This window comes from Hippocampus comes, unplaced genomic scaffold (genome assembly GCF_001891065.2).
Source record: "Hippocampus comes isolate QL1 unplaced genomic scaffold, H_comes_QL1_v1.1 scaffold176, whole genome shotgun sequence".
NCBI classification, from domain to species: domain Eukaryota; kingdom Metazoa; phylum Chordata; class Actinopteri; order Syngnathiformes; family Syngnathidae; genus Hippocampus; species Hippocampus comes.
The window spans coordinates 667,113-693,374 of NW_017805826.1; the positions used below are offsets into that span (position 1 = coordinate 667,113).

A 26,262-nucleotide genomic window follows, 5' to 3' on the forward strand; every position below is an offset into this window, starting at 1 on the left:
GATCAAAGTCTGGAAACTAAAAGTCTTTCATCCATCCAGTCTCTGAACTGTTTTTTCCTATGGAAATACTTTCTCTTTCTTTCTTTTAACATTGCAGTTTTTCCATAGTTTTTGTTTTTTAGTTTGAATCCTGAAACTGCACATTTTGTGGATTATTTTTTGTCACAGCAGTACATTTTTTTCAATTCTCTTTTGTAGTTTTATCCTATGGAAAGACTTTCTCTTTCTTTCTTTTAACATTGCAATTTTTCCATAGTTTTTGTTTTTTAGTTTGAATCCTAAAACTGCACATTTTGTGGATTATTTTTTGTCACAGCAGTACATTTTTTTCAATTCTCTTTTGTAGTTTTATGGTAAACTGCACAATTTTCATTTTTTGCGTTTTTTTAATCACTATTCTTTGACATTACGATGCCACATTTGTTCTGCTGTTGATGGATGAATGGATAGATAGCTAGCTGACTAGCTAAATAACTAGAGAGATAGATATTCATCCAATCATTTTGGTGACAGGTGTATAGCGGTCAGCCACACCTCCTTAGGGTGGTTAAGCGTTGTTTGATCTCGACAAGCATGTATACGTTTTATGTATGTTAAATATGCTTCCGATTCTAAGTGTGTTATGAACTAGCTAAATAACTAGAGAGATAGATAGATTTTCATTCAATCATTTTGGTGACAGGTGTATAGCAGTCAGCCACACCTCCTTAGGGTGGTTAAGCATTGCTTGATCCCGACAAGCATGTACCGGTATACGTTTTATGTACCGGTATGTTAAATATGCTTCCGATTCTAAGTGTGTTATTAATTTCTATTAAGTATTAGTTTTTAATACCCTCCTTAACCATCATAGTCATTTCAATTCAAAATATAAATTTAAATATTGCCATCAACATTACAAAGTGCAACTACAATATTTGTAAAGGCATAAATTACAGAGAGGAGAGAGAGAGAGAGAGAGAACATGGAGTTTTCTGTGTACCGTACTGTACATGTTTATTGACCATTTTGAATAAAGTGAACTTTAAACACGCTCTACTATTCCTTAAAAAAGTGATCGTGTGTGAGAGAGAGAGAGAGAGAGAGAGAGAGAGAGAGAGAGAGAGAGAGAGAGAGAGAGAGAGAGAAAGAAGAAACAAGAGCAAACATAACATTCCATCACTTATCACTGGTCCAGGGTGTTTGTATGTGTGTTTGTGTGTGTTTGCGCGCGCGCGTGTGTGCTTGTGTGTTCGGACCTCGGGTCGATCAGCTGAGAAGAGTCCGGCCCTCCTCCAATTTGACACCCGTCGTCGCCATGGAAACCGCCTGAGTGGCGCCTCGAGGGGCTTGTGAGGGGTCTTGTTGTGAATCCAGTGACGTCACGGCGGCGCCAGATAGTCTGTCCGAGAGAGAGAGAGAGAGAGAGAGAGAGAGAGAGAGAGAGACTACTGATGATGCTCTTGCGCCAGAATCCTACCGTCTCTGCTTCACGTAGTGAGCGGGTGTCACGTATGTAAACGAGTGGTCTTCGTTTTACGATGACAACGAAATTTCGCGGTTCCAAAATATTCACTGCAATTCTCCCTTCACAACAGCCGTAGGTTGGTGCTTGATCGACTACGGCGCGTTCCGGACTTGCGAACTATACACACACGCTCAGGTTCCGTCGCCGCGGTAGGAGCGACATCCCCCAAACGAGTAACCACCCTTACAGTATTTATAACACTGAATTTGTTCTGATTAGTGGATGTATGCGCGTCATAAAGATTACTTGCAGCGATGTAAAGTTTCCTGCCTCTTTTTACTTAAATTGTTATGTTGTAATTATTTGTTGAAGCACGTTAAATTTAAAGGTAAAGGTAACGCACACCTTTAGAAAGATAATAACGCTGAGTTTTGATTGACATTATCAGGAAGTATTCATTTAACGGTATTTTTTATTGTTGTGGAGATAATTTGCATTACTGTACAACCGCAGTCCATTATGCTGAGAGTATATTGGTAATGGAGTATGGTTAAAAAATTGTATATATAGTGATGGTTTAACTAATGTGTAAACCGCATAAGTTGTGAGCCGCTCTTGTGTTAAAACTCACTGGATGGTGTAGGTGTACCTAATAAAGTGGTCGTCGCGTGGATGCGCGCTGTCGTATTTTCTGTGCAAACCAATGGAAAGCGTTTGTAAATAGCATAATATTTACATGTACTAGCACGAAATTTAATCTGGTGAAAAACATACGACGACTAATAATAAAAGGTTGTGGTGGGCCTGACCGTTCTGTTGGATCTTGCCTTTTCCTTCACAGAAAGTTCACACCGGTCCGGACTTGCGTGGATTAATCAGACGCGCCTGGTCTCGTTTGGGGCTAAACACAGAAAAATATTCATATGCTTTCTTATTTATATTAGTAGTAGTAGTGGTATGTCTAAATGCCCGCTGTCAAGCGCACACACACGCACGGCAGAGAGAGGGTTCGGAAATTCACCGCATGTGCACTTTTATTGACGGACATGTGTGAATACAGCATACAGGAGGTATGCTAAATATCTATTCTATATTGAAACGAAGGCTAATAAAAACACACATTGACTTGCCGAACGCGTTGGATATTTTCTCAAATTTTTCCCCAAAGTTGTTGTTGTTGTTTTATAGGGTGGTAAGCCAGTCAGAACTGGGGGGGGGGGGACAAAAAAAGGTCTTTGTGCAGTTATTGGCCACACCTTGTCAAAGTCAATCGCGAGCCTTGTGCTGCATTAATTCTCTTGATCACAAACAGGTAAGAGCTTAATTTTCCAAATTGCCCACCCGAGCTGTCGAGGCTGCCCTCTGGGGCCCCGCCTCCCCACTCGCGTTGCCACCGGCAACGATGCGGAAGAGAGGAGGAGTATTGAGCAGACAGCCAATGGGATGACGAGCGTCTTTGGAGTGACATGTCAACTCTGGCCAATCGGTGCGTGGGTTCTGCCTCCCTTTCGCTGTCGACCTGCCGCTTATATAAAGCACACTGCCTCTCTGTTAATCCAGTCCGAACGACGACCGCCTGACGATATTGGACTTAACAGAAGCAACACTCGAGAAAAACTCGCGTAATACTCAAATTTAACTTTGAAGAAAAAAAATGAAAGCAATAAGCCCCGTTCGTTCCTTCCGAAAAAACACCACCGCTTTGTCGGACCACTCGCTGGGTCTGTCGCGGAGCAAGACCCCGGTGGACGACCCGCTGAGCCTTCTGTACAACATGAACGACTGCTACTCTAAGCTCAAGGAGCTGGTGCCCAGCATCCCGCAGAACAAGAACGTCAGCAAGATGGAAATCCTGCAGCACGTCATCGACTACATCCTGGACCTGCAGATCGCGCTCGACTCCAACGTCGCTCTGGGGACGAACCTTCATCACCCCGCGCGGCCGGGCCAGGGGGCTCCTCCTCCAGCTCCATCCCGGACCCCGCTGAGCACCCTCAACACGGACATCAGCATCCTCTCGCTACAGGTACGAGCCACTCCTCGCCGGCTTCTATTATGATGCTTGTCACGGCGAGGAAATAACATTTGGTGCGCTCTGTTTTTGTTTATTTGTTTGCAGTCTCCCGAGTTGCCATCCGAGCTGACGACAGATGACAGCCGGACTCTGCATCGTTAAAGGCGGTGAGTAGTCTGGACTCCTGTCTGCTCACGCATGCCGGCCAAGTACAAGGCTTTTTTTTCCCCTCCGCAACCCAATCACCAGCAACATTTGTTCCGATCGCGTCTCAATATGCTTGCGCATCCTGTCCGCGAAGATCCCAACCGTACCATATGCTTACTTTTCATGCATTAAAAACATTGCTGCAGTCAAACGGATGCACTATATACACTTTGTCAGGCTGCTCAGGGGTTAATAAAGTAGCAGTTGTCAGGGCCGTATTATAGCCTCTCGTTTCTATAATGAAGGGCATCTGTAAAGAGAGGAAAATAATGGCTGTTTTGGATTGCTCGCTACTACCATGTCTGCACATAATTGGTACAAGAAGTGGGTAGGCGCCAGCTGAGCGGCAATTACGATGATTCTTCCCCAGATTGGAGGCTAAACTTGTGTATGTGTGTGTACATCTGGAGTGCAGGGTTTGCTTAGTATTGGGAGTGTTTGGTTAAATGTTAAAAAAGTGTGCGGCTTCCTCCCTGGCGCCAGTCTGTCCGGATCTCTCTCTGCCCTGTTTGCCTTTTTCTAAACACGCCTCTCTCTCTTTTTCTTTTTCTCTCAATCTTTTGCAGGTGTTTGGTCAAGACAAGTTTAAGAAAAGAAAAAAAAAAGAATCTCACAGGACCTGGGGAGCATACAGGGCTTCCTTCCCTTTCCTTGGGAGGGGGGGTGTAAAAAAACAAAAAAAAAAAATCCAACCACCTCTGTCCTCCTCCAGGCCCGCTGGATTATTTTTCCTCCCTCCATCATGAGAGACTTTGCTTATGGGACAATCTTTATGATGTGATGTGCTTGTTTCCCCCGCATTATTATTATTTAACTTAAGAATTTTTTAATTATTATTTGTAAGTCCTTTCTGGAAATGGAAGGCACGTTATATTCCCAATTGTGGGAGGAAAAAAAAAGAGATTATTGTCATGAGGATGATTATAATTCCCCCATCCTTCCTCCTCTTATTCTCCCTTACTTTGTTGAAGTCTTCGCTTTTTTTGCGGAGGTGGGAACTTGGTTATATACTGTAAAAAAAAAAAAAAAAAGTTTAGTCTTGTCTTGTCAGGATTGTGGGCACATGAAGGACTGGACGTTCTTTAAAAGAAGAAAACTGAAAGAATGACACGTTGTGAACTCTTCTCGGGAGTTTATGTATAGTTGCAGGCGTTTCTGCAAAAAGTGTAATGTTGTACTTATGATGAAACTTTTTATAAAAGTAATGTAAATTGTACCTTTTTTTTATACAAAATTAAATCACAAAAGCAACCTGAGCATCCTTTCATTTTGTGCAGTGGTGAAATGATGTGATGGATGTAAGAATGAATGCGTGAAACCCACGGCGTGGGGGCCTTCGCGGTGTACCAAAGCAACTGATGCGATCCACCGCCGTAATCCCAAAAACGAGCAACTGTTTCGAAAAACCCAAGACATTTAACCCACAAAGGCTCATTTAATATACTTATACGATTATATTTTTGTTTATGACTTGTGAAGGACTGTAATGGCCTGAAAGTGACTTCTCACCACAACTTTTTGGTGCACTTTGGAGACATGCCCACTATGAAAGCTCCTCTTTATTTTTCTTTTTCTCTCAATCTTTTGCAGGTGTTTGGTCAAGACAAGTTTAAGAAAAGAAAAAAAAAAGAATCTCACAGGACCTGGGGAGCATACAGGGCTTCCTTCCCTTTCCTTGGGAGGGGGGGTGTAAAAAAACAAAAAAAAAAAATCCAACCACCTCTGTCCTCCTCCAGGCCCGCTGGATTATTTTTCCTCCCTCCATCATGAGAGACTTTGCTTATGGGACAATCTTTATGATGTGATGTGCTTGTTTCCCCCGCATTATTATTATTTAACTTAAGAATTTTTTAATTATTATTTGTAAGTCCTTTCTGGAAATGGAAGGCACGTTATATTCCCAATTGTGGGAGGAAAAAAAAAGAGATTATTGTCATGAGGATGATTATAATTCCCCCATCCTTCCTCCTCTTATTCTCCCTTACTTTGTTGAAGTCTTCGCTTTTTTTGCGGAGGTGGGAACTTGGTTATATACTGTAAAAAAAAAAAAAAAAAGTTTAGTCTTGTCTTGTCAGGATTGTGGGCACATGAAGGACTGGACGTTCTTTAAAAGAAGAAAACTGAAAGAATGACACGTTGTGAACTCTTCTCGGGAGTTTATGTATAGTTGCAGGCGTTTCTGCAAAAAGTGTAATGTTGTACTTATGATGAAACTTTTTATAAAAGTAATGTAAATTGTACCTTTTTTTTATACAAAATTAAATCACAAAAGCAACCTGAGCATCCTTTCATTTTGTGCAGTGGTGAAATGATGTGATGGATGTAAGAATGAATGCGTGAAACCCACGGCGTGGGGGCCTTCGCGGTGTACCAAAGCAACTGATGCGATCCACCGCCGTAATCCCAAAAACGAGCAACTGTTTCGAAAAACCCAAGACATTTAACCCACAAAGGCTCATTTAATATACTTATACGATTATATTTTTGTTTATGACTTGTGAAGGACTGTAATGGCCTGAAAGTGACTTCTCACCACAACTTTTTGGTGCACTTTGGAGACATGCCCACTATGAAAGCTCCTCTTTATAAAAAAAAAAAAAAAAAAAAAAAACAGAACGTCCCGATCAAAGCACAGCGATATGACCCAGAATGGTGCAAAAGCAGTGCGTCACTCTCAGCAAGGCAAGCAGCACCTCAGGGCGCACGGTTGCATAAAACGCTTATGTAGGGCGCGCTGACTGCACTTTTACTTCCTTGGGTGCCATGTAGAGTAAATAGGATTAGATGGTTTCGCGTGACAGGCTGAGACATTAAAGCTAAAAGGGCTGTTGGTTATAATGTTGGGGGTGGGGAGGGGTACACAATTATGGAAATGTAACTTTGAATGGCAAATGAGACCGTTGCAAACAAATTGAGTAAAAAGAAGCACATGAAGGCTTTGTTGTTGACATAGCGAAGTCCCCAATTTGAGGAGACCGGCTGACTTTTTAGGACTTGTCAGGAACATGGCTCACCTCATGAACTTCCACAATCCAATACAGGCGCTGTCCCACAAATCTGAAAATGACAAAGTGTCAATCAGAAAATTTGTCCATTTGGATACGCTAACATGCAAGTGTACCTTCAATTGCTGTTGTATATTCCGTTTCATTAGGCGAGTGAGCCCGAGCCTACCCCGGCTGACTTGGGGCGAAAAGTGTTTTACACCCTGGACTAGTTGGCAGTCAATCGCAGGTCACATATAGACAAACAAGCATTTACACTCATACATTTGGAGAATTTAGAGTCTTCAATGAACTCAACATGTTTTTGGAATGTGGTAGAAAGCCCACACAAGCACGCAGAGTGCGTGCGAAACCCAAACAGGAAGGCCAGAAGTTTTAAAAAAAAAAACCAAAGATACAGAGGTAGAAACTTTTTACGTTATAAAAAACGGATACGCTGCTTAAAAACTCTTCAAAGTACCTTATTAGTGTCCTCAAAAGAACCCTGTGTGTACCCCGTTTAGAAGGTGGGAGGGGGTCACTGAGAAATTTGACAGCCTGCATCTGTGCAAATAACACGTAGTTTGTAGGGAAAGTGCGCCATCTATCGGACCACCATATAACGACGGCATGTGCTTCTTGAGTTCCCTCATCCTTTCTACGCAGTCAATATGAAAGATCAGATTCTCCTGCATTGAAAAGAAAGATAAGCGTCACTCCAATGGCTTGAACATCCATTAAAAGTGTATTGATTTAAATAGTGAAACAATTTGACAAAGTTCAGGAGACAGAATCATATCAGAACCCTCAAAGATATCCAAATATCTTTGACAGAAGAATCGTCCACTACTCCACATAACCAGAGTAAATATTGATAACAGCAAACAACACTCTTTGACATGTAGCATTCCGTCACCACACAAACCAGCTCTATTTTACAAGTGTCACAATGTCACAACAACTGCACAATTATCCATTCTAAATTTAGACTTTTTTTCAATGACATTTTAAAACTCAGGTGTCAAACTCATGGCCCAGATGCCAGATTCAACCCATCACAAACAATTATGTGCCCCACGAAAGCATCCCCAAATTTTTCACAACAGGCCAAATGCAGGCACAATTAGGTAATATGATAATGCTGTAGCCACACACTGAGTCCATAAACAAACACAATGCAGCTCAGCTTCTGGTTCACCGATGTCATAGCCTGTCATATTTCAGTTTTGTTTTTTTATAGCAGGGTACAATTAGAACTTCCAGTAGAATTCAAACTGCCTCTCCCTATGATGTGGTATGTGTTGAAAACGAGTTTGACGCCTTAGTTTTAAAAGTACAATATTATCATGAACAAGAAACAGCATCTACAGTTCCATCCTAACAGACTAAATTCTATTACATACATTACAGGCTTAAAATAAGTGGTTTCACATCGCAGTTTGCAAGTTAAAATTCACACTTTGTATCCATTACAACACACTGACTTGCAAAACTGAGGATCACAAAGTTTTTCGCGTAGATGTGAGACGGTCCCAAAAAATTGTGCTTGGCCAGACGAACACACATTAACGTGCCGCAGCACGCTTATGTCACTTATCACTGGGAAAGAGGTCAGTGGCAAGCTTGGTGCTACATACGCCACACTAGTTAGCGAGCAGCAAGCTTTCGTTGATTAGCTAGTGCGCTAAACATGTTGCAATGTCGCTCCTAAGTTAGTAATCATCAAGCTACGCTTTGGCAAGTCTTGTTTTCATCAAGGGATGACGACGACAGATGGAGAAGCCATGCTAATTGCTATGCTAACCTAACATTGACACGTAATCGTGAAACACTGGAATTCAGTGCTTGGGTGATTGAGAAAACTTCACCAACGTCTGGCTGGAACCGCGTTAAACGAGGAGAGAATACATCTTTGAACAGCAAGAGACAGACAATTTGATAAGTGTCTCTAGAGAAAATGATAAACTATGCTACACAGCTGAATAGGACTGAAACTGGAAATTGTTATGTGTACATCAGCCGGGAGGAGCGGCTTCCAAAATTAAAAGTATTGAGTACTGAGTTTTGACTTTTGAGATCTGCACATTAAATGTTCTCAAAATTACATTACATCTTATTTATTTAAAAAAAAAAAACAATTTAGCTTCGCTAAAGGACAATACAACCAATTTAAAAATACTAAGTTTAAAATGATATTCATATTTGTCTTTGAAATTGCCCCAGTGGAAATGTTTCCGGGCATGAAAATATAGTTTACTGCTCTTGACAATGTATGTGAAGGAAATAAAAACTTCTTGATTATAAACTGACACCAACTGTTTCTATTTTTATATTGTGACATTTTTGTGGTTTCATATAACCCTTTGACCTACTCCTCAAAATTAGAAAGTTGCTCCTCAAGTGAATTCAAATTTGAGGAGCAAAACTGCTCCTCAAAGAAAAAACGCTATTCCGAGCCTTACGAGACAACACTGATTACTGAATTAGGATAAGAAACAATCTCAAAGGGCGCTCTCCCTTTCATCTCCCAGGTTGATGGAGCGCAGGTTCTGGTTGTGGTGGACGGTGGCGGTGGTGACGGTGGCGTTGCCGCTGCCCGGTGAGATGATGACAGCAGGCGAGACGCTGGTGGGGGAGGTGGCGAACTGTTGTTGTTGGCGGCTGCTGTTGTTGGTGTTGGAGTTGGCGTCGCTGGTGTTGTTGTTGAGCGTGGTGTTGCTCTCGCTGCGGTTGAGGTTGCTGATCCCGCCGGGAGGCCACCCTTCGTCCGGGCTGCTCGCCATCAGGCTGGCCTCAGAGGCCGCCTCGGAGCAGATGGACATACGGGCCACCGTGGCATCCTGCAGGCAGCTCAGGCTGCTGGGGAGGAAACCTCGCTTCTTCACCACACCCTCCAGCTCCAGCTCCATAACACCTGACCATGCCGCTGCCTTCGCCAAACCAGGTTCTCCTGCTGCCTCCTCCGGGCAGCTCTCGGTGGACTCCTTGGGATCCAAAATACCTTTGGTGAGGAAATGTGAGGACTTGGCTTTCGCTTCTTTTTGGAGGAGCGGCGTGGTGTTGTCGGCCTCCTCCGGGCTTGAGTCATCGTCGCTGGACAGCTTGCGGACGCGCGACTCGGCCGTGTTGTTTCTGGAGCTCGTGCTGTGGTCCAGCTTTTCATCCTCCTCGCTGATGGGATCGAGGAGTTGGGCATCAGACCCCGGGGGAACGTCTGTGGTGTCAGACGCCTTGGAGACTCTCTTGACGAAGGACTTGCGGCCATCTTGGTCCGCTCCTTCCTTAGCCTGGCAAGTGGGAAAAGAATTCAGTGAGAACATGAAAATATACAGAAGCATACTGATTGGATGGGCGGTCTCTGGAGAGCGAATTTTTTTCAGCATTTGGTGCCAAAGCACGCAAAGTTAGCAGTTAAGTAAGTAGCAATGATCTCTCCGTTCCCACTATGGTATATAAGTCCACACAGACATCTCATGCTGTTGACGGCCATTCATCCCATTAGAAGTCTGAAATGCAATCTCCTTGGGTGTACATTTGAATTTACATGTCGATTATCTACTGCACATATGTACAAATCTGCACTTCTTAATATATAATAACTCAACTTTCTTGTAACAAGCTAACTGTTGCAGTGTGCTTATGACTCTCCACCAACCCCTTTGTCGTCCGAGCCGGCTGCCTGGAGGAAGGTCAACGGCTGGGGCTGCACAGGCCTCTCCTTCGCGCCGCCCGACACGTCCAGCTGGGCCATCTGAGCAATGTACTCCTGGTAGGCGTCGCGGTACTCTGCCTGCTGCCTGTCCGTCAACCTGCAGATGTTATTGGACGATTCTTGCGAGTTGAGGCTGGACATGCTTGTGGTGCGGAGATTCGCCACCTGGCAACAAGACAATGAAAAAAAGGGCACATTATGTACCATCTACACAGTGGAATTTGAAACAATTAAATAGCTGTATGGAAAAAAAATCTAGTGTTAAATCAACAGTATGTTTATTATCGTGGCTGTAATTTACAGTGGTTGAAGGACTACATTAAACTGTTTAGTTTTTGTTAGCATCTGCTACAAGTATGATGCAGCACTGTACATCAATGCAAATTAACACCACACATAAAACAAACAAATAAACAAACAAAAAAAACTTTACTGTCATTGGGAATTACTGTGTGGTATGTAACTCATTTCATTGTGCAGGTTGGTATTCACATCATCATGTCGTATCAGTGGATATTAACACAACTAATGAATTAAATACCCAAAATATGAAAATGGGAAATACAGCAAACAAGAGTGACGATGAATGTAATGGACATTTCAGTGTTGGGTTTTGCCTATAGTTAAACGAGGGTTTGCTGATGTATCAGAGATTTTGCAAATCCAGCCTGAAGGTGAAAATATTAACCATGGGGCCCCTTGTGTGCTTTTTTTCAGTCTGCTGATACACTCAGGAACAGCACTGACTTCCTCTGGTGTGCTCTTTTCTCGCTCTATACTACATAATAAGGTACATGCGGCCAACACGAAGAGGACTTTGTGGCTTTGTGACAGATTTTGAGAGTACGACCGTGAATGTCCCATTTAAATATGCTTACACTGGAAAAAATCTGTTACAAAATGCACACCCTGCACCTGATCATATCTTGTGGTGTTTGCACATAAGCAGCTGCCAGAGAGAGGACTGACCGGCCACTGCGAGCTGCTGCCGTGTCTCGGGGGCTCTTCTAGTCCTGCTCCACTGAGCTCCTCGAAGCTCAGACTGAGGCTGAAGGTCCCTCCCTCCCGCTGGGCCCCCGACAAGCGCCTGCCAGGCTCTGCGCTGTACACGCTGTTGCCCTGCTCACTTGGAGCTCGCGACTCCTCCTCAAGCAGAGCTTGGCTTTCGGCATGCCGTTGTTCCATCACCTTGGGAAGAAGAGTTTGTTAACTCAACACAGACTCCCTAGTGAGATCACTGTGACATACAAACAAACATGTAACAAGGCAACAGGAAATAACATGCAAGCAAGACGGGAAACTTTGAGCTGCTCCTTATGAGGAGCCACTCGCTGTCCACTCATCCCTGACAATGACCTCCCTTCATCCAGATATCAGTTGGCCATCATCGACCAGATGGCTGAGCTGGCTGCGTCCTGGCAACGCAACACTGGTTTAGTGCACGAGGCCGTACAGACGCAGCACTTTCCAGCTGCTCCGATGTGAGCTGAGCATCAGATGTTTGCTAAAAACACGACTTATTAGGAGGCTGCAACACGTGTTAGTAATTCAAGGTTTCTCGTAAGGCGGGTTATGAAATCTCAATTCCAATATTTTATTTTAGCACAGGATGTAATATTACAAAATGCGTCCAATCTCTTTTGGGAGGAAATATGAGAGGATACTCTATCGCTAACTGCGACTGGGTGACAATCAGTCCCGGGTACATCTTAACTCTTGCCCAAAGGCAGCTGAGATAGGCACCAGCTCACCCATGACCCTAATGAGAACGAGCACTATAGAAAATTGATGGATTGCAAACATCGGTAATGGTTTGGTGAAATGGCTGAGGAATAGGGCTTGAACGAGTCTGAAAAATAATCCAATTGAAAAGTTTTTCCCTCTCAATAAAGTGATTGAGGATGAGGCATTTTTTGTATTTTTTGCATCTTGCTCTCTCAATCAACATATAAATACTAATATGTTGTACTAATATCGTATTATGAACTCATGAATGGTTTCCCTATTCATACTATTTTGTACACCACAGATAACATTAAATATTTGTTCAGAAATAGTTCTTCCCAACCGAATGCAGGTGTCACCAATATGATATGCGAAACTGGGCATTAGTGAAAAATAAGGCCTCACCATTCCCCTGAAGAGCTGCCAGTCACCAAAGTTCATATCCATCTCTTTCTTCAGCTCATCCAGGTTGCACTGTGCCAGGACGCGTCCGTTTATATTAGCCTACAATGTTTAAGGACAATCAAATGAATGATGGGATTAGTTTTAAACACCCAGATTGAAAAATGAGAACCATGAAATGCATCAAATAAAGACTCCACATGTAAAGTTGAGAATGGTATTGCCAGGCGCACCTTCTTAACGGTGGCAGTGTACTGACGCAGCATGCTGGCGTCGATTCCATCGATCTGTTTGAGGAACTCGCACACTGCATCTGTGCTCATTGAGCTGAGCAGGACAGCTGGGGAGGCCTACCAAAACATGCAGTCATAATGAGAAGGACACATTCATGGCGTCTGCACGAGTCCTGCTTACTGGGGCGGACCCGGCCCGGCATGTTAGTGCACTCTTAGTGCATGAGGGAAAAATCAGGTCTCTGTGGAGGGGAGAAATTCGCCGGCCTGTGGTCAGGATTCCACACAGTAACTCCCTCAGTCAGTCACACAAATTAAGGGTAAGAGCAAACAAAGCTGCCAACCAATCCAAACAGCTACACCACTTTGTTCTTTTTTAGCGTGCATATGCCGTACAAGCACATAAATTGTATGCAACGTACTTAAGGGACGGAGACTGGGAGTCTGAGTGGTGCTGGTTGAGCAGTTACTACATCAGTAATACCAGAGGCCTGTTGATGAGCGAAGATCACCTCCATTTCCCCACACCGCATTACCGCTATCTAGTTTAAAAGCACAACTCTCGGTTCTTTCTTTTCCGTATCATTCCTTTCACTCATCCTCCCCTGTATTGACTCAGTACTCTCTTTTCCTTTGCTCTGCAACCTGTGTTTATCACTCTGATGCCTAACGGCCACCCAGGCTTTGTTTCGGATTCCTGAACAGAGGAGTGTGGCACTTATTAAAATGGCGAGTGGTGTTCGACAGCGGCGATGGACTGTAGTACGGCGGCGGGCAGGAGGACAACTACTGCTATTCGTGCGAAACTGTTAGTGCAACTAGGGGACAGTGAGTGTTTTACGTGACGTGCCTATTATCTGATTGTACACCATGCACGATATTGATAAGAGCGTGTGTTAGTTGAATGTCTGCTTGGATGCAGATTAGGGTTGCAGCGGCATACTGGTTTCACAGTCTGTATGAACACTGATGGATATCACGCATCGTGTGCATGATGCAACTTTGTAAAAACACTGGTGAGACTTAAAAAAGAGAGAAATAGAGAGACACAAAAGTAGATCTATTCGAAAAATCTCAATCCGCCCATACTTTTTTCTCGAGCACATCAGGTTCAGCTACAGATGGGATTCTTTTTTTTTTCTGAAGCGACAAAGTTATAAATGACAACACATCTTAAAATTTGTGTGGCACAAGCTTTTATAGATAAAACTTAAAAACAAAATATTAACATCTCAAAAACGTGATGTGCTAGGAAAAAAAAATCTGTGTCAGATACCAAAGGCATCTGTGATTAAAATGTTCAGTTGACCAGAGTAATTGTTTGTAGTTTGTAAAAATGACCAATATTTCCAGTTGTGTACCATTATTAATCTTTAATTCCCACTGAAAATTTGACCGCCCCTTTGCAACCTGAATTTCCCCCAGCAATAATCCAATAAGAACTGTTATTTTTACAGTTTTCATCCTGTTCAACTGTCATACCATTGCAACCCCACTGCAGAGACTGAAAAAAAAAAGCATGGAAACCATCGATATACCTGCTTTGATTTGTAAGGCAGTGACCTTAAAAGCTTGACAAGGAGACAAAAAATAGCAGACGGACATATGGTCAGACAAAAAATACACATGTACAACGACATGAGGCCAAGGGGTGCACCTGTGGAAAGAGGTGAAAGAAGGCAGAGGCAGAAATGAAGAGGGGGGGCCGGGGAAAGGCAGAAAGGCACAACATGAAAGCACAGGAAGGACTTTGGAACCGGGCAGGCGGCAGCCCCATTCCATCCTTGCCAGACTGGAAGAGACGAGGCTAATGGAGGTAGAATTATTACACAAGTAGATTTGGTTTTCACAGCTTTTGGGGCTCAAAATATTTGCAGACAGAACATCTTACGCCCAAGACACATGAGAAACCCAGTTGAAGAGAAGCAAAGGTTTCGATTTGGGCAAGGCCGTCAAATAAGATAAGATAAGATAAGAAAACCTTTATTAGTCTCGTAAATCGTAGCGAAGAAAAAAAAAACACACACAAACAAATATCAGCGGGTGTGTCCAAGTGTGTAAGTCTACGTGTTTGTGTGAACCGGGGTGTGTGTGATAAGACTGTAATTACAGCTGGGCTGAGCTCAGGGCAGGGCAAGAAGGATGGGGAAGAGGAAACAGAGCTCCGCACGAGCGGAAGCGTCTTGGTAAGGAGATAAGCTCGAACAGCGCTGGGCTCATTGTCACCGTGTGTGTGTGTGTGTGTGTGTGTGTGTGTGTGTGTGTGTGTGTGTGTGTGTGTGTGTATTGCTAGTTGCTCTGATGATAATCCCCGTAGACAGAGGAATCCACATTCACACTTCTATAAGCTCGGCAATTATACTGGGCTCGCCCCGCTTACATATCCAAAGAATTACACATAAACGAGGCCGTGCGCAAGCGCATCTCAACATTCGCAGATTTGCGGGAAGGGATAAGATGGGCTGATGCGCATCGGAAAAGCCGTAACTAAGGATGAAACCGAGGGCACTTATATAGTGGTAGAGACAGGACAAAGGCGCAAGAGGCAGATAGATGGAGGTGGAAGGGAAAAGATAGACAGAGAAGGAATATTCTCAGTGCTCTATATTGAAATCTGCCATATAGTGCAGCTCCTTTCAATGCTTGCTGGTGCCAGGCTGATAAGTGGCTTTGTGGAGCCGACGAAAAGTCTTATCATTCATTTGCTCCAATAGAAGCTTGCTCTCTTTGAATGTGTGGACATCGGAGTGTCTCACGTGTCCCTATGACACGTTGGATTGAATGGTTCCTCTGTGTTAAAGGTCCCAGGCACAAACGATTGGGGTATGGGAACGAGGAGTTGAATAACTTTTCAACATGCACCGAAAGAGCATGTTTCGGAGACTAACAAGGCATGCAATGTTCAGCATGCTTGAGGTTTTGCAAGTTCATCAGCGAGCAAATTATTAGTAATAACAAGCTACATTTTTTGCAAAACCGGGGTATGCTTTGTGGTTTATTCGGTTACCATGGAGGGGTCAGAGGGACAGGAGTGGAGGCCTTCTCTTGCATCCTCTGCTATAACTTCCTGACATGGGCACAGAATACAAACAAGGGTTGTGCAGAGGATCGGGTCTAATGGACTTGATGGCCATTTCTTCTTGAAATAACCTTCGAGGACTTGCAAGTTTATTGAGAGGGGGAAAATGTGAGACCGTTACACTGAGGAGACGATGGCAGAATTAAGGGGACAGGATGGAGGGATGAGCAGGTGAAAGACACACAAAAATCATTGGACTACAATATTCACAAACTCATTTTCCACTGCACGGTACCTACTCAGGTTTGCCATGGCTCAACTTGTCTTTCACACATTTCCATTGGCAAAACTATGTTCCAAGCATGTCAAGTTATCCTATCTGTGACACACAAATCTCCGCTCACTGGTCAAGCAAAGGTGCCATTGTCACATCCTCACATACCAGCTTGCTTTGTTTCACCTTTGGCAGTGGCATTATTATACTCCACAGTCTCCATTTTGCTGCTGTGGTGCATTTTCTCACTGCACTCAGTCTCCTCTTCAATGAAATGCGTCGACCAACCGTGAACAGCAGCCACAGGGTGAAAAGTTATCCAAGAGACCGTTGTGGGCCTCAATTTATAGTATGTTGTTTGTTCGTGTGTCTGGTGCCATTGGATGCATTCAGTGTGGTTTTTGATTCCCTGCCGTACTATTTTTGAAGTGGAAAATAGAACCAAAAATGCTGAACCAGTACGGTGTAGTGGAAAAAAAAAAGGTAATATGGTCGGGAACAATCTTTCAGCCCATCCTGGTCTGTTAATTGCTGTATGAAATGTACATAGAAACCATCAAATAGTGATGGCAGTGAATTCGTTGCACCAATTTAGGTGTTTTATTGGGGGGTTCGACAGCAGTAATGACTGATTCATCGTCCTCTCACAAACAAACTGACAAAATCTTACACAATTAACATTAGGAGAGTAGAGGTCTGCTTTTCAAGTGTGTACTTACAAGTCCACCAGTGATGTCCTTGGTGTGAAGAGGATGCTTAATGGAAGGGTGCATGGTTGAGGGGGCATGATGGGGGTAATGCCTTGGCAGGTGATACACATGTTGGGGGAAATAAGGCTAGGGAGGCAGGAGGAGAGGAGGTCAAATGAAAATCATAGGAGGGAGCTAAGGCACACAAACAAAAATAAATGATACAGAGCAGGGATGGGCAACTTAAAAAATGGTGGGGGCCACGATTTTTTTTTTTTTTAATCAGTGCTACTAGGGAGGGTTACACAGGACCACACAATCTAGAGATGGAGCAAATAATTGCACACCGCATGTGCAAAATATGTGTACCAAATATTTTTCATTTTTTTCCTAATATATTTCCCAATGCATGTACACAACACTATTCAACAACAAAGGTTTGAAGAAAACAACTGAACACTGTGTGTGTGTGTGGGTGTGTATATACACACCCACACACACACACACACGCACACACACACACACACACACACACACACACACACACACACACAAAAACAGTCTATAAAAAAAAAACTAATAAACCTGTATACATTTGCCACAAAATATTGGGGGTTTATGCCCCCCAAATCCCCCAAATTATTGAAAATAAATCACAAATATTGGAAAAAAAATCTTCAAGTGAGCCATGATTATTTTGGGGTTGATTTTTTTTTTTTTTTTAATTTGGGGGGTGGGGGGTGAGGAAATTAATCAAGGGGGCACTCAGAGTATGGTCGCAGGCCCAGCAGTTGCCCATTCCTGCTGTAGAGAAAAGAAGCAAACTTGGTCATTTTCATTGTGGCTGCCAATAAAATGTCGTAATGGATGGAATATGAAGTATAAAACAAAATCTAGGCATGTGTTGCGCCTGGTTGTGAGCACATGTAAGCCACGGATGAGCCTTTTTTTTCATGAGCTCTACATCGCTTTGGAAGGACCTTATGGACCTGGGTGCCAGCATCCTCTATCTTGTCTTACCCGGTTGTAGAAGGGGTGCTGAGGACCAGTCATGCCACTGAAGTAGGCACTGTGAGGCTGAGGCAGCAAGGAGCCGGCGAAAGAGCCCGACGGCGAGCACGTGGCAGTGTGCTGGCCATATCCCGGCTGTGGACGGGGCACCACCGCCTCCTGCAAAGGCATTGTGGGATACGTAACCCCTCCCACATGCATCTGCTCCCTGGCTGCACGCACATCTAAAGAAAGGAGAGAATCACGGGAAGAGAGGAAAAGAGAGGGAATTGTTTGTGTGTGACGCCCATGATCATATCTCTGGCGATGACTATAAAGGGCCTTCAGATGCTACCCACGCATCAAAAATTTTGCATTATTTCATCATCTGTGACAAGTAAATGAATAGAGGGAATCAATTTGGGGGGAAGAGGGAACTGTTTTTATGTGAAAAGACATGTAAGCGAGTGAGTGAAATGTTGCAGATGTTGCAACGACAACAATCTTCCACAGTGAATTCTATTCACACTTTGATTTTTACAACTCAATTTGCTTACAAGGAAGCAGCCTTGTTGACATTCTGTTTTTTTCACGAGAGCGATATGAGAGTCACGTGATAATTTTGGCAAAAGGAGCCCGAGACAAACAAATGCACAACACAAATAAAAGACCATGGGAACTCATATGCACAACAGAACTGTGCGGCAATTGTTCTCCCCAATCAATCTGAGTCGATGCTGAGCAAGAGAATTGGGGGAACCTCCCAAAGTGAAGTTAAACAAGGCCAGCAACAGGAACAGAGTGGCTCTGTGTTGCTGGCAAGAAAGTCGAAGCCAGAAACAGAAGGCACCAGAATGTCTCCTGGTTATACAAGTGGTGGCTGAATGACACACTGAGTGAGACCCAAAGCAGCCTGTGAACACAATGGGGGCCTTATGAAGTGAGTCAGGCCCATGGGCGGGTATCACTGACGGTGCTGCCCACTGGCTGGCCACAGGACACTGGGCACCAAGTAGCGGATGCGCACAGATTGAAAGGAGTGAGCGAGATGACATGACCTTCCTCTTCATAGGGAAACATAGAGGTGAAAACCTCCACTAATAGTCTCACTTGGCTATTTTTACGAGATCCCTTAGTTTGGTCCAATGTGTGACTCAGCATTGCTTCATTAGGACAGACTTTGTGTGTGTGTGTGTGTGTGTGTGTGTTTCCCTGTGGTCTCCTCACACTATGACGCAGCAACTTCACACTAGGCGTCATTGCCACTGAAATGAGCCGAACGTACACTGACGCATGGCATGAAATGTGCGGTGCCACTTTGGCTCCTATCTTTATACAGTTGCAATAGTATTATGCCGTTTGAACGCGCAAATTTGGTGTGGCCAAGTCTCCATAACCACTGCATGTTTGGGCTTCATCATTGTCAATATTACAATGTTGACAAACGTGAAGGGGAAAAACACACACACACACACACACACACACACACACACACACACACACACACACACACACAAAATTATGTTTTAAGATTAAAAAAAAAAATTTTTAAATATTGATTTTGGGATTTTTGGGGGAATTGGAATTCAAAATAGGAAAAAGACTGTAACCACCAGGGCACCAGGCTGCCAATTGCAGAACTAATAAAGGCTTATACCAAATTGCCAATTCAGAAAGTAACTAAATGTTTGAAATCAGCTAAGACACTTCCCTTCGCCGCCCTAATGGATATATACAGTAATCATGTGCTGAAATGTGTTCATACCTGCTATAATTTCTCGGAGTTTGGGGTCCAGGTTTACAGTGCAGGGAAGGAACATCTCCACATCTCTTGCAGTGAGGACAGGTGTTCGGGAAGAGAGGAACACCTCAAAGCTGCGGATGTCGCCGTCGATCTCCAGCAATGGCTCCACATCCTTGGTGGTGGGAATACTCTTGGACAGCCTTCAGAGGAAAAGTGCACATGTTGAAAAACTACACGATACAGACAAACGTGTTGGTTATTAATTAACGACTATATGGTCAGGTTTTCATGTTTTACACCCAACTCATCCAAGCATGCCTTTATGGGCATTGTTTCCATGCTGGAACAGAAAAATGCCAAACCCCAAACTATTCTCGCGAAGTACAAATTTTGAATTGAAACTGGACAAAATGTCTTGTTTAGTTGAAGAATTAAAACACGGGAGGAATTACGAGGTGAAGAATGTCTCAATACTGAATACACAATACAGTATATGGGACAGACCATAGTCTGGTTGAAAATAAGAGGAAATAGCAAGCAGCACAGTTAAGATGGAAGAGATACTGTATGTAACGGTCATCATCATCGTCCTCATCAGAGGGGCGAGATAACCAGATTTAGAGAAGACAAGATAGCAGAGGGAGGTGCATGTTCAAGGACAGATAGAGTGAGGGACGTTATCATCTCTGAGCAGAGGAGGAAACCTGAGAAGATGACAATCAGGGCAATTTAGCAAGCGGCAGACGGAAGCGCGTCATGCTGCAGCGCTGCAGTTAACATGATGTTTGTTATCACAAGCCCGTCGTAAACACTATGTTCTGGGATGGTTACATTACTCTGTCACAGTTCAGCTCTTGTTTATAACGCAGGGGCAAGTTTTCTGTTAAGAAGTTCACACGAAAGGAATTCATGTGACATTTTTTTTTCTTCAATTGGCAACAACATCTGAGAATACTGAGTGAAGTGGGAATTAACATTTTCACACAACTTTTGTAGAGCATGCCGAAGCCACGACGCAAGTCAACACCGAAAAGTCAGTAGTCGGTAATTTGATCTTTCAGACATGAAAATATGAACTTCCGAACGACTTGTGACAGCAACCGTTCATCAACACAATGTGACGCTCTTATCAGATCCATGTGGAGACTCCAGCAGGGAACAGGCATTTTCCTAATCTCTGCTTTCATCTCTCACTTGGGACTTCAGTGGACACAATTCTATCCCTGCAACTGACCCGTATCGAGTAGGTTCAGACATCAAAACAAGAACATTAACTGATACAACACTGTCAAAACTATTCCCAGACCTGCAAAAATATCTGAAAACATTGTCATATACATACCACAAGACAGGACCATGGCCAGACTTTATTTATATAGAGTTTTTACAACCACTGCAGCTGTCACCATGCGCTTTACAGAACATGTCAAATACTACGTCCAAGAAATCGGAATATTGCTCCATATATAAAGCACATCGGATTGTAAGGCGCACTGTCGGCTTTTGAGAAAATTGAACGCTTCTAGGTGCGCCTTATAGTGCACATTACGGTAACTATAGTGTTGACAAGATTAGCAGTTAGCATCAATTCAATAGCAGTTAGCATCAATTCAATATCTGGCTTGTAAGATTCGGCTGCCTTGCCAAGTTGGAGACTTGACATCAGGAAGTAGGTTGATTAAAATTTTGACTGAGAGGTAAAAATGCCGACACTTTTTTGTCGAACTTAAATGCATCAGTAGTTGTAGCAATACATACACTACGCAGGCTCCAAGTCCGTCCCATTGGAAGAGGAAAATTAGTCATCTGTTCAAATGAAATCTTTCTCACCTTACATGGCCAAAGTGGAGGGGATGAATCGTGGTCTTTATGAAACTGAGGGGGACGTATTCCTCCCTTTTCTAAAAACATTTTCAACATTTATATGAAGGTAATAATGTTGTTATCCATACTGTAAATTTCCATAATGAAACTAATTTTCAGGTTCAAAGGATCATGCGGAACAGCAAAAGTGATCAGTTTATCAGTTTTTAATTCAATCTCCTTCCCATACGTCAACCATTCTGTTTGCTAGTTAGGCACTGGCTAGAATACAGTCTGAAATGTATTTTTTTAGCAGAGTCTCCTCTGGTTTAGCCAGTTAAAACAGGCTGGCCTAAGTGTGACTTTATTCAATGATCACGTCCATTGCGGCAGCACTCTCGCAAAGTCAGGGAGAGGTCAGCATCTGGCGAGGGCTCAACACAACACATTGTTAGCGAATATTCAAACTCACAGCGATGATAATCCAGTTAGCGCACTGGTGGAAATGGCTCCATCAGCCTGGAGGAATTCCAAGGCGGTAAAAGTCTCATAGTTGAGTGATGGGTGGACGGCGCACAAGTTCATTCAGAGCCACTTTTGACTTTTTTTTGGTTTTACAATCCAGCCAGCTCATGCAAACGGGCAGGTAGGGGTCCACCTTGGTGTTCAAGGACATTCTGACAGGACAGATGGCTGGTGATGGACTCATCAGCTGTTGCAGGGCACAAAATTGTGACCTTGTGGTTGCAGGACTTCTCGAACCAAATGTGCAAGTTTGGCAAAGATGCACAAGTGGAGGAGAATGTCCAAGTTAAGTAAGGAACATTCCTGGAGTGAAACAGACACAGAACCACTTGAATGTGTTGTCAGGGCAAACAATCAAAACTTTGTTGACCCACTTAAAGACATGCCGTCTTAATTATCCATAAAACACAGATGCAGAGACAGAGATATAATAAGTGCTGTGAACACTTGAGGACACACAGCTGGGCTCTAGAGGACAAAGTCTTCTCAGTGCTTCTCCCATTAAAACTTTGTGCCAGAGCCAAAAGGTCAACTTAGCAGCATGTTGGCAAATAGATGAACCCCGCTCACCTGGTGTCTGCTGGGAAGACGGTGCGGTGTTAGCTGCACATACAGGTGTTCCTATCAAAAGCTATACTTCCCTGCAGACAACTGGACTGCAAGGATGGGAAATTCAATGGTTCGGCATGATAATATGAGTCATGAGCTCATGTACATTGTGTATTCGGTCCCGTTTTCCCATGAACTGTGCTAACCCGGGTACAGACTGAGAGAAGTCTGTTTTCCCACATTTCCAGTAGGCTTAGTGATGTTTATTAGCGGTACGCAGACGCAGACCAACAGGAGCCAGGGACTCTCTCTCTCTCTCTCTCTCTCTCTCTCTCTCTCTCTCTGTGGAGAGCCGGTTGGTAGTGCGGCCACAGACAATCACGCTTTTTATTAGAGGGATATTAGCTACGATGGTTCATATTTTCACTGCGAAGGGCTGTCTTCTCCTCGAAAACAGCGAAGTGCAAAATGACATTTCTTCCAGCGATAAGAACGGAGCTGGGATGGAATGCCAAAAAAAGGGCATCCATCAGCACACTAAAACTAATGGAAAGGAAAGAGGAGGGGGAAAAAAAAAAGGAAAAGTCAGAGGTTCATTTCTAACAGTCCAGGCTGACTGGCCAGTCAAAAACACTCGCATCAGTTCATTGCTACAGAGGAGAGTGAGCCAATCAGTGGAGATTTGATCAGGAAAATGATAAAGAGCTAAAAGCAGGGGAAGTGCTGGAATGGTGCGACAGCGTGACCAATACACAATAAAATGACAATGGGGTTCAACCACATCAAATGGCATCCTTTGCAGATAACGAAGAATGAGTTGTTGGCCTTGGCATCAGGCTACTGACGCAACTCACTTCAGTGAGTCATCCTCACAGCCAGCAGACGAGGCAACAAAGGCATTCTTATCAACAATCGATTTGCCAAACGACAAGTTGGATGCTTTAGTTAGGGGCGGCAAGGAAATGGAGTTTGATACTTTTAAGCTGGCTGGTGACAAGTGAGATGGAGGCCACGAGGCATCGCAGCAGCCATGGCTACACAATGGGCCCATTGACAGGACCCAGCTTAGAACCACAGCAGTACAGGCGCTTAGGTCCTACTGCTCTCTGTGTGGCTCGGCCACTGGGAGCTTTTAGAGCTTATCCAAATGCTAATAGGTCCAAAAGCTGAGTGGAGTACAGCTTTTCTTCTCCTCTCAGCCTCCCACATGCTGCCGGGAATGAGCAGAAATCATCTCGCCATCCCTTCCATCCTCTCTTTGGAAGCCGGAAGCATGAATGTGCCACTTGACTTTGCTTTACAGCTGCCCTCTGTGCTTAGAGACAACATGCGCACACAAAGAGGTGGTCCCGCAGCCAAACATTTCCATAAAGGGACCCAAAGACTGAGAGGGATGCCTACAGAACAGACAAAGCCTTATGTGCTTTGTGCTTGAGCAGCTCAAGAGCGTCAATGTCAGAGGCTGCACGACCAACGCAACAGCGCGTGGGTGAAGAAGTTAACCAGGCACGGGGTCGACGCATTCCTCTGCCGGGCAGAGTCACAGCCCTTGGCACCTCGTCTGCCAAGTGTGTGGATGAAGCAAGCGAGGCCCTCTCTAGGAAAGCAGCGGACCCACAGGCAAGCAGGCTGGCATGCATGTCGCAAAAGAATAATGTTACATATCACCAGCTACCACGAAGTTAGAGGGGGAGAGCATAAATATGTTTTCATTTTAGATGCCGCCGTGTTATTTGTCTCCCAAAAAATCCGGCAAATTTTCTTGATTTGAATCAAATGTTCTAAGTAATGTGGACGGGACACATTTGCTCTCCCTGCCAATCTCTTCTTCGTTCTGCAAAAGGCAGTGCCAACTTTGGATTTGCGGTGATGTCGAGTTTGCATATACATTCATGGCAAGGTTGAGTCCGATAAACGAAGCTGGACCCATGCCTTCCCACGCAAGCTACGAACAGTCACACTAATAAGAAACACAACAGGCTGATAAAGACAAGGGCTGAGTGAGCAGGGCTCTCGGTGAGCAGGGCTCAAGACGCTGTGGTTATTTCAGTCATTGATTAAACTCATGTGTAGCCCTGAAACACAGCCGCTTTTTCCAGACCTTTAAAAAAAAACAAAAAAAAACTTAACTGAACCCTCTGCACAGAGTAACATGGGTTTAATTTCTTGAGGAAGAGCACAAACACTAAACCTCAGCTTCGTGATTTATGCACATTTGCAGGGCACTAATTCCACTGCAGAGTTCATAAGAATGCATGTGGTCGTTTGATATATTTAACAGACCAGTTGATAGTCCACCGAGCTAAAAGATGCAATGCGCTACAGGCAAGCCAAATGTGCTCCTCTGTGAAAGACAATACATCTCTGATAAGTCTGTTTATGCACCAAAAATCCGAACAATGTCACGTTATTGTGAAAAGCTAAACTCAAAATAAAGTGGTAATCCTTGGGTCAATGAGGACGCCATGTATTCGAGATGAGGACGGGAGAATGTCAATGAGCAAATCAGTAGTGAACAACAGAACGAACCGGGAAATGGGGAATAATGCCGCAAAGCAAATGCGTGGAAAAATGTTTGACTTCAAACAAAGGTCTGTTCACTTGAGTCAGCTCAGGGATTCTATCATGACGCCAAAATGGCGTACACTGCCTGAGCAGATAAATCTGATAGATAAATCCTGAGTGGTTGGCAACGGAATAACACCACGGTTCAAAAGCTGCTTTCAAAGCAAATGCATGAAGATCAGGGCGTGTAGCAATCTCTTCAACAGAACCAGGAAAGGATGATTCCCCACATTGTCCTCTTTGGATGCTTTCCATTGAATTCTGAAAGGCCATGATGCCGACAGGATGATATTGCTGCTTTTTCACTGCATATTACCAGTTCGGGTCAGTTCCACTCCACTTTACGAACAGTGAAAACCACACTGTATTGAATGCATCAGCTGGGGAAACGACCTGCAAATGACAATAATAGAGGAGAACTAGGGTGTCCTGTATTTACGTGTCACATTTGGATTTTGGCCAAACTATTTCAAGATGAGACAGAGGGCAGCAGGAAAATGGAGCACGGCAACAAAGACGACAGAGTATATTGCCGTACAACTGTAAGGCCCAGCAAAATGGCAAGCCAGGTACCACAAATAGCACCTCAAACGAGATGGTTTTGCCAACGCAAAAAATTTCAAAAGCGAGGCAAGCTGAAGAGCCAAAATGCCGTGAATGATGTGGACAAAAATATTAGGACATAACTAAAAACGAAAATTGGAAGTGCTTCTTGATATTGGAGTTTATCTCCGGGAAATGTACCCTACTTATCCAGAAATAATTGTTAACTCACAGATCAGGTTCAATAATCAAGTGACTCACTGCGGCGAATCTTGCACTGTACTTAAAGGTCAGCGCTGACCCCTCTTGAAACCCTGTGCTGCTATTTATATTCATCGCTCCCACCTTCTAGCGGTTCTAGCACAAAGAGAAAGCGAGATCACTGCTCACGCTCCCCACTGCAGGAATACCGCAATATCAGGCATCGCCACTCCTTTTTGCCATCTCGGTATAACATTTACTGTAAATGTTAATTTGACTCTTTCTGTCCATGAGGAGTGACTGAACAGCAGAGGAATGTGGAGAAGTTTTTTTTTAATTTTTATTTGAAATGATTCTTTTCTTTGAACTGAAATGGAACAAAGCATTTCTCCTGTTTCAGACCAATTAGACTAATCCATCAACCTCAGCTTACAACTGAAAGGGGCTTTAAGGATTTTGTAGCGAAGAATGCCGCCTGACGTTCTTTCCATTCACACAAACCAACATAGAAATTTTGCAGTCTTACCTCGCCGCGCACGCACACAAACACACACACATGCACACACACACTTAGTGTCACCTGCACTTCTGCAAGTACAGTCGGTGGCCTATTTAGCAACAGTCGGGGGTTGCATC

The 26,262-nt window shown here is 43.8% G+C and overlaps 2 protein-coding genes across 7 annotated transcripts in view; one reads left to right on the forward strand and one right to left on the reverse strand.

Moving 5' to 3' along the window:
- Positions 1-2,985: 2,985 nt before the first annotated feature.
- Positions 2,986-4,884, forward strand: id2a (inhibitor of DNA binding 2a). The gene is made up of 3 exons (XM_019887262.1): positions 2,986-3,473; positions 3,567-3,628; positions 4,235-4,884. Exons 1-2 carry the CDS (start codon positions 3,102-3,104, stop codon positions 3,621-3,623), a joined length of 429 nt encoding a protein of 142 aa, XP_019742821.1. The 5' UTR covers positions 2,986-3,101; the 3' UTR covers positions 3,624-3,628; positions 4,235-4,884.
- A 3,963-nt stretch (positions 4,885-8,847) lies between these two features.
- Positions 8,848-26,262, reverse strand: part of kidins220a (kinase D-interacting substrate 220a) — a 42,463-nt gene continuing 25,048 nt past the window's right edge. For 4 of the 6 annotated variants that reach the window (XM_019887140.1, XM_019887138.1, XM_019887142.1 and 1 more), the window contains 9 exons: positions 19,462-19,640; positions 17,727-17,941; positions 16,737-16,853; positions 14,263-14,295; positions 12,725-12,841; positions 12,495-12,593; positions 11,334-11,552; positions 10,308-10,529; positions 8,848-9,939 (listed from right to left, as the gene is read on the reverse strand). In XM_019887140.1, the coding sequence (XP_019742699.1) occupies positions 9,154-9,939; positions 10,308-10,529; positions 11,334-11,552; positions 12,495-12,593; positions 12,725-12,841; positions 14,263-14,295; positions 16,737-16,853; positions 17,727-17,941; positions 19,462-19,640 (1,987 nt within the window). In that variant the 3' untranslated portion in view covers positions 8,848-9,153. The remainder of the gene's footprint in view (positions 9,940-10,307; positions 10,530-11,333; positions 11,553-12,494; positions 12,594-12,724; positions 12,842-14,262; positions 14,296-16,736; positions 16,854-17,726; positions 17,942-19,461; positions 19,641-26,262) is intronic. The other 2 variants (XM_019887141.1, XM_019887143.1) reach the window with 2 other exon arrangements.

Excerpts from the sequence above, each read along its gene's own strand:
- id2a (XM_019887262.1), top strand. The coding sequence starts at position 3,102 with ATGAAAGCAATAAGCCCCGTTCGTTCCTTCCGAAAAAACACCACCGCT. Across the intron at positions 3,474-3,566 it reads TCAGCATCCTCTCGCTACAG|TCTCCCGAGTTGCCATCCGA; the intron begins GTACGAGCCACT and ends ATTTGTTTGCAG.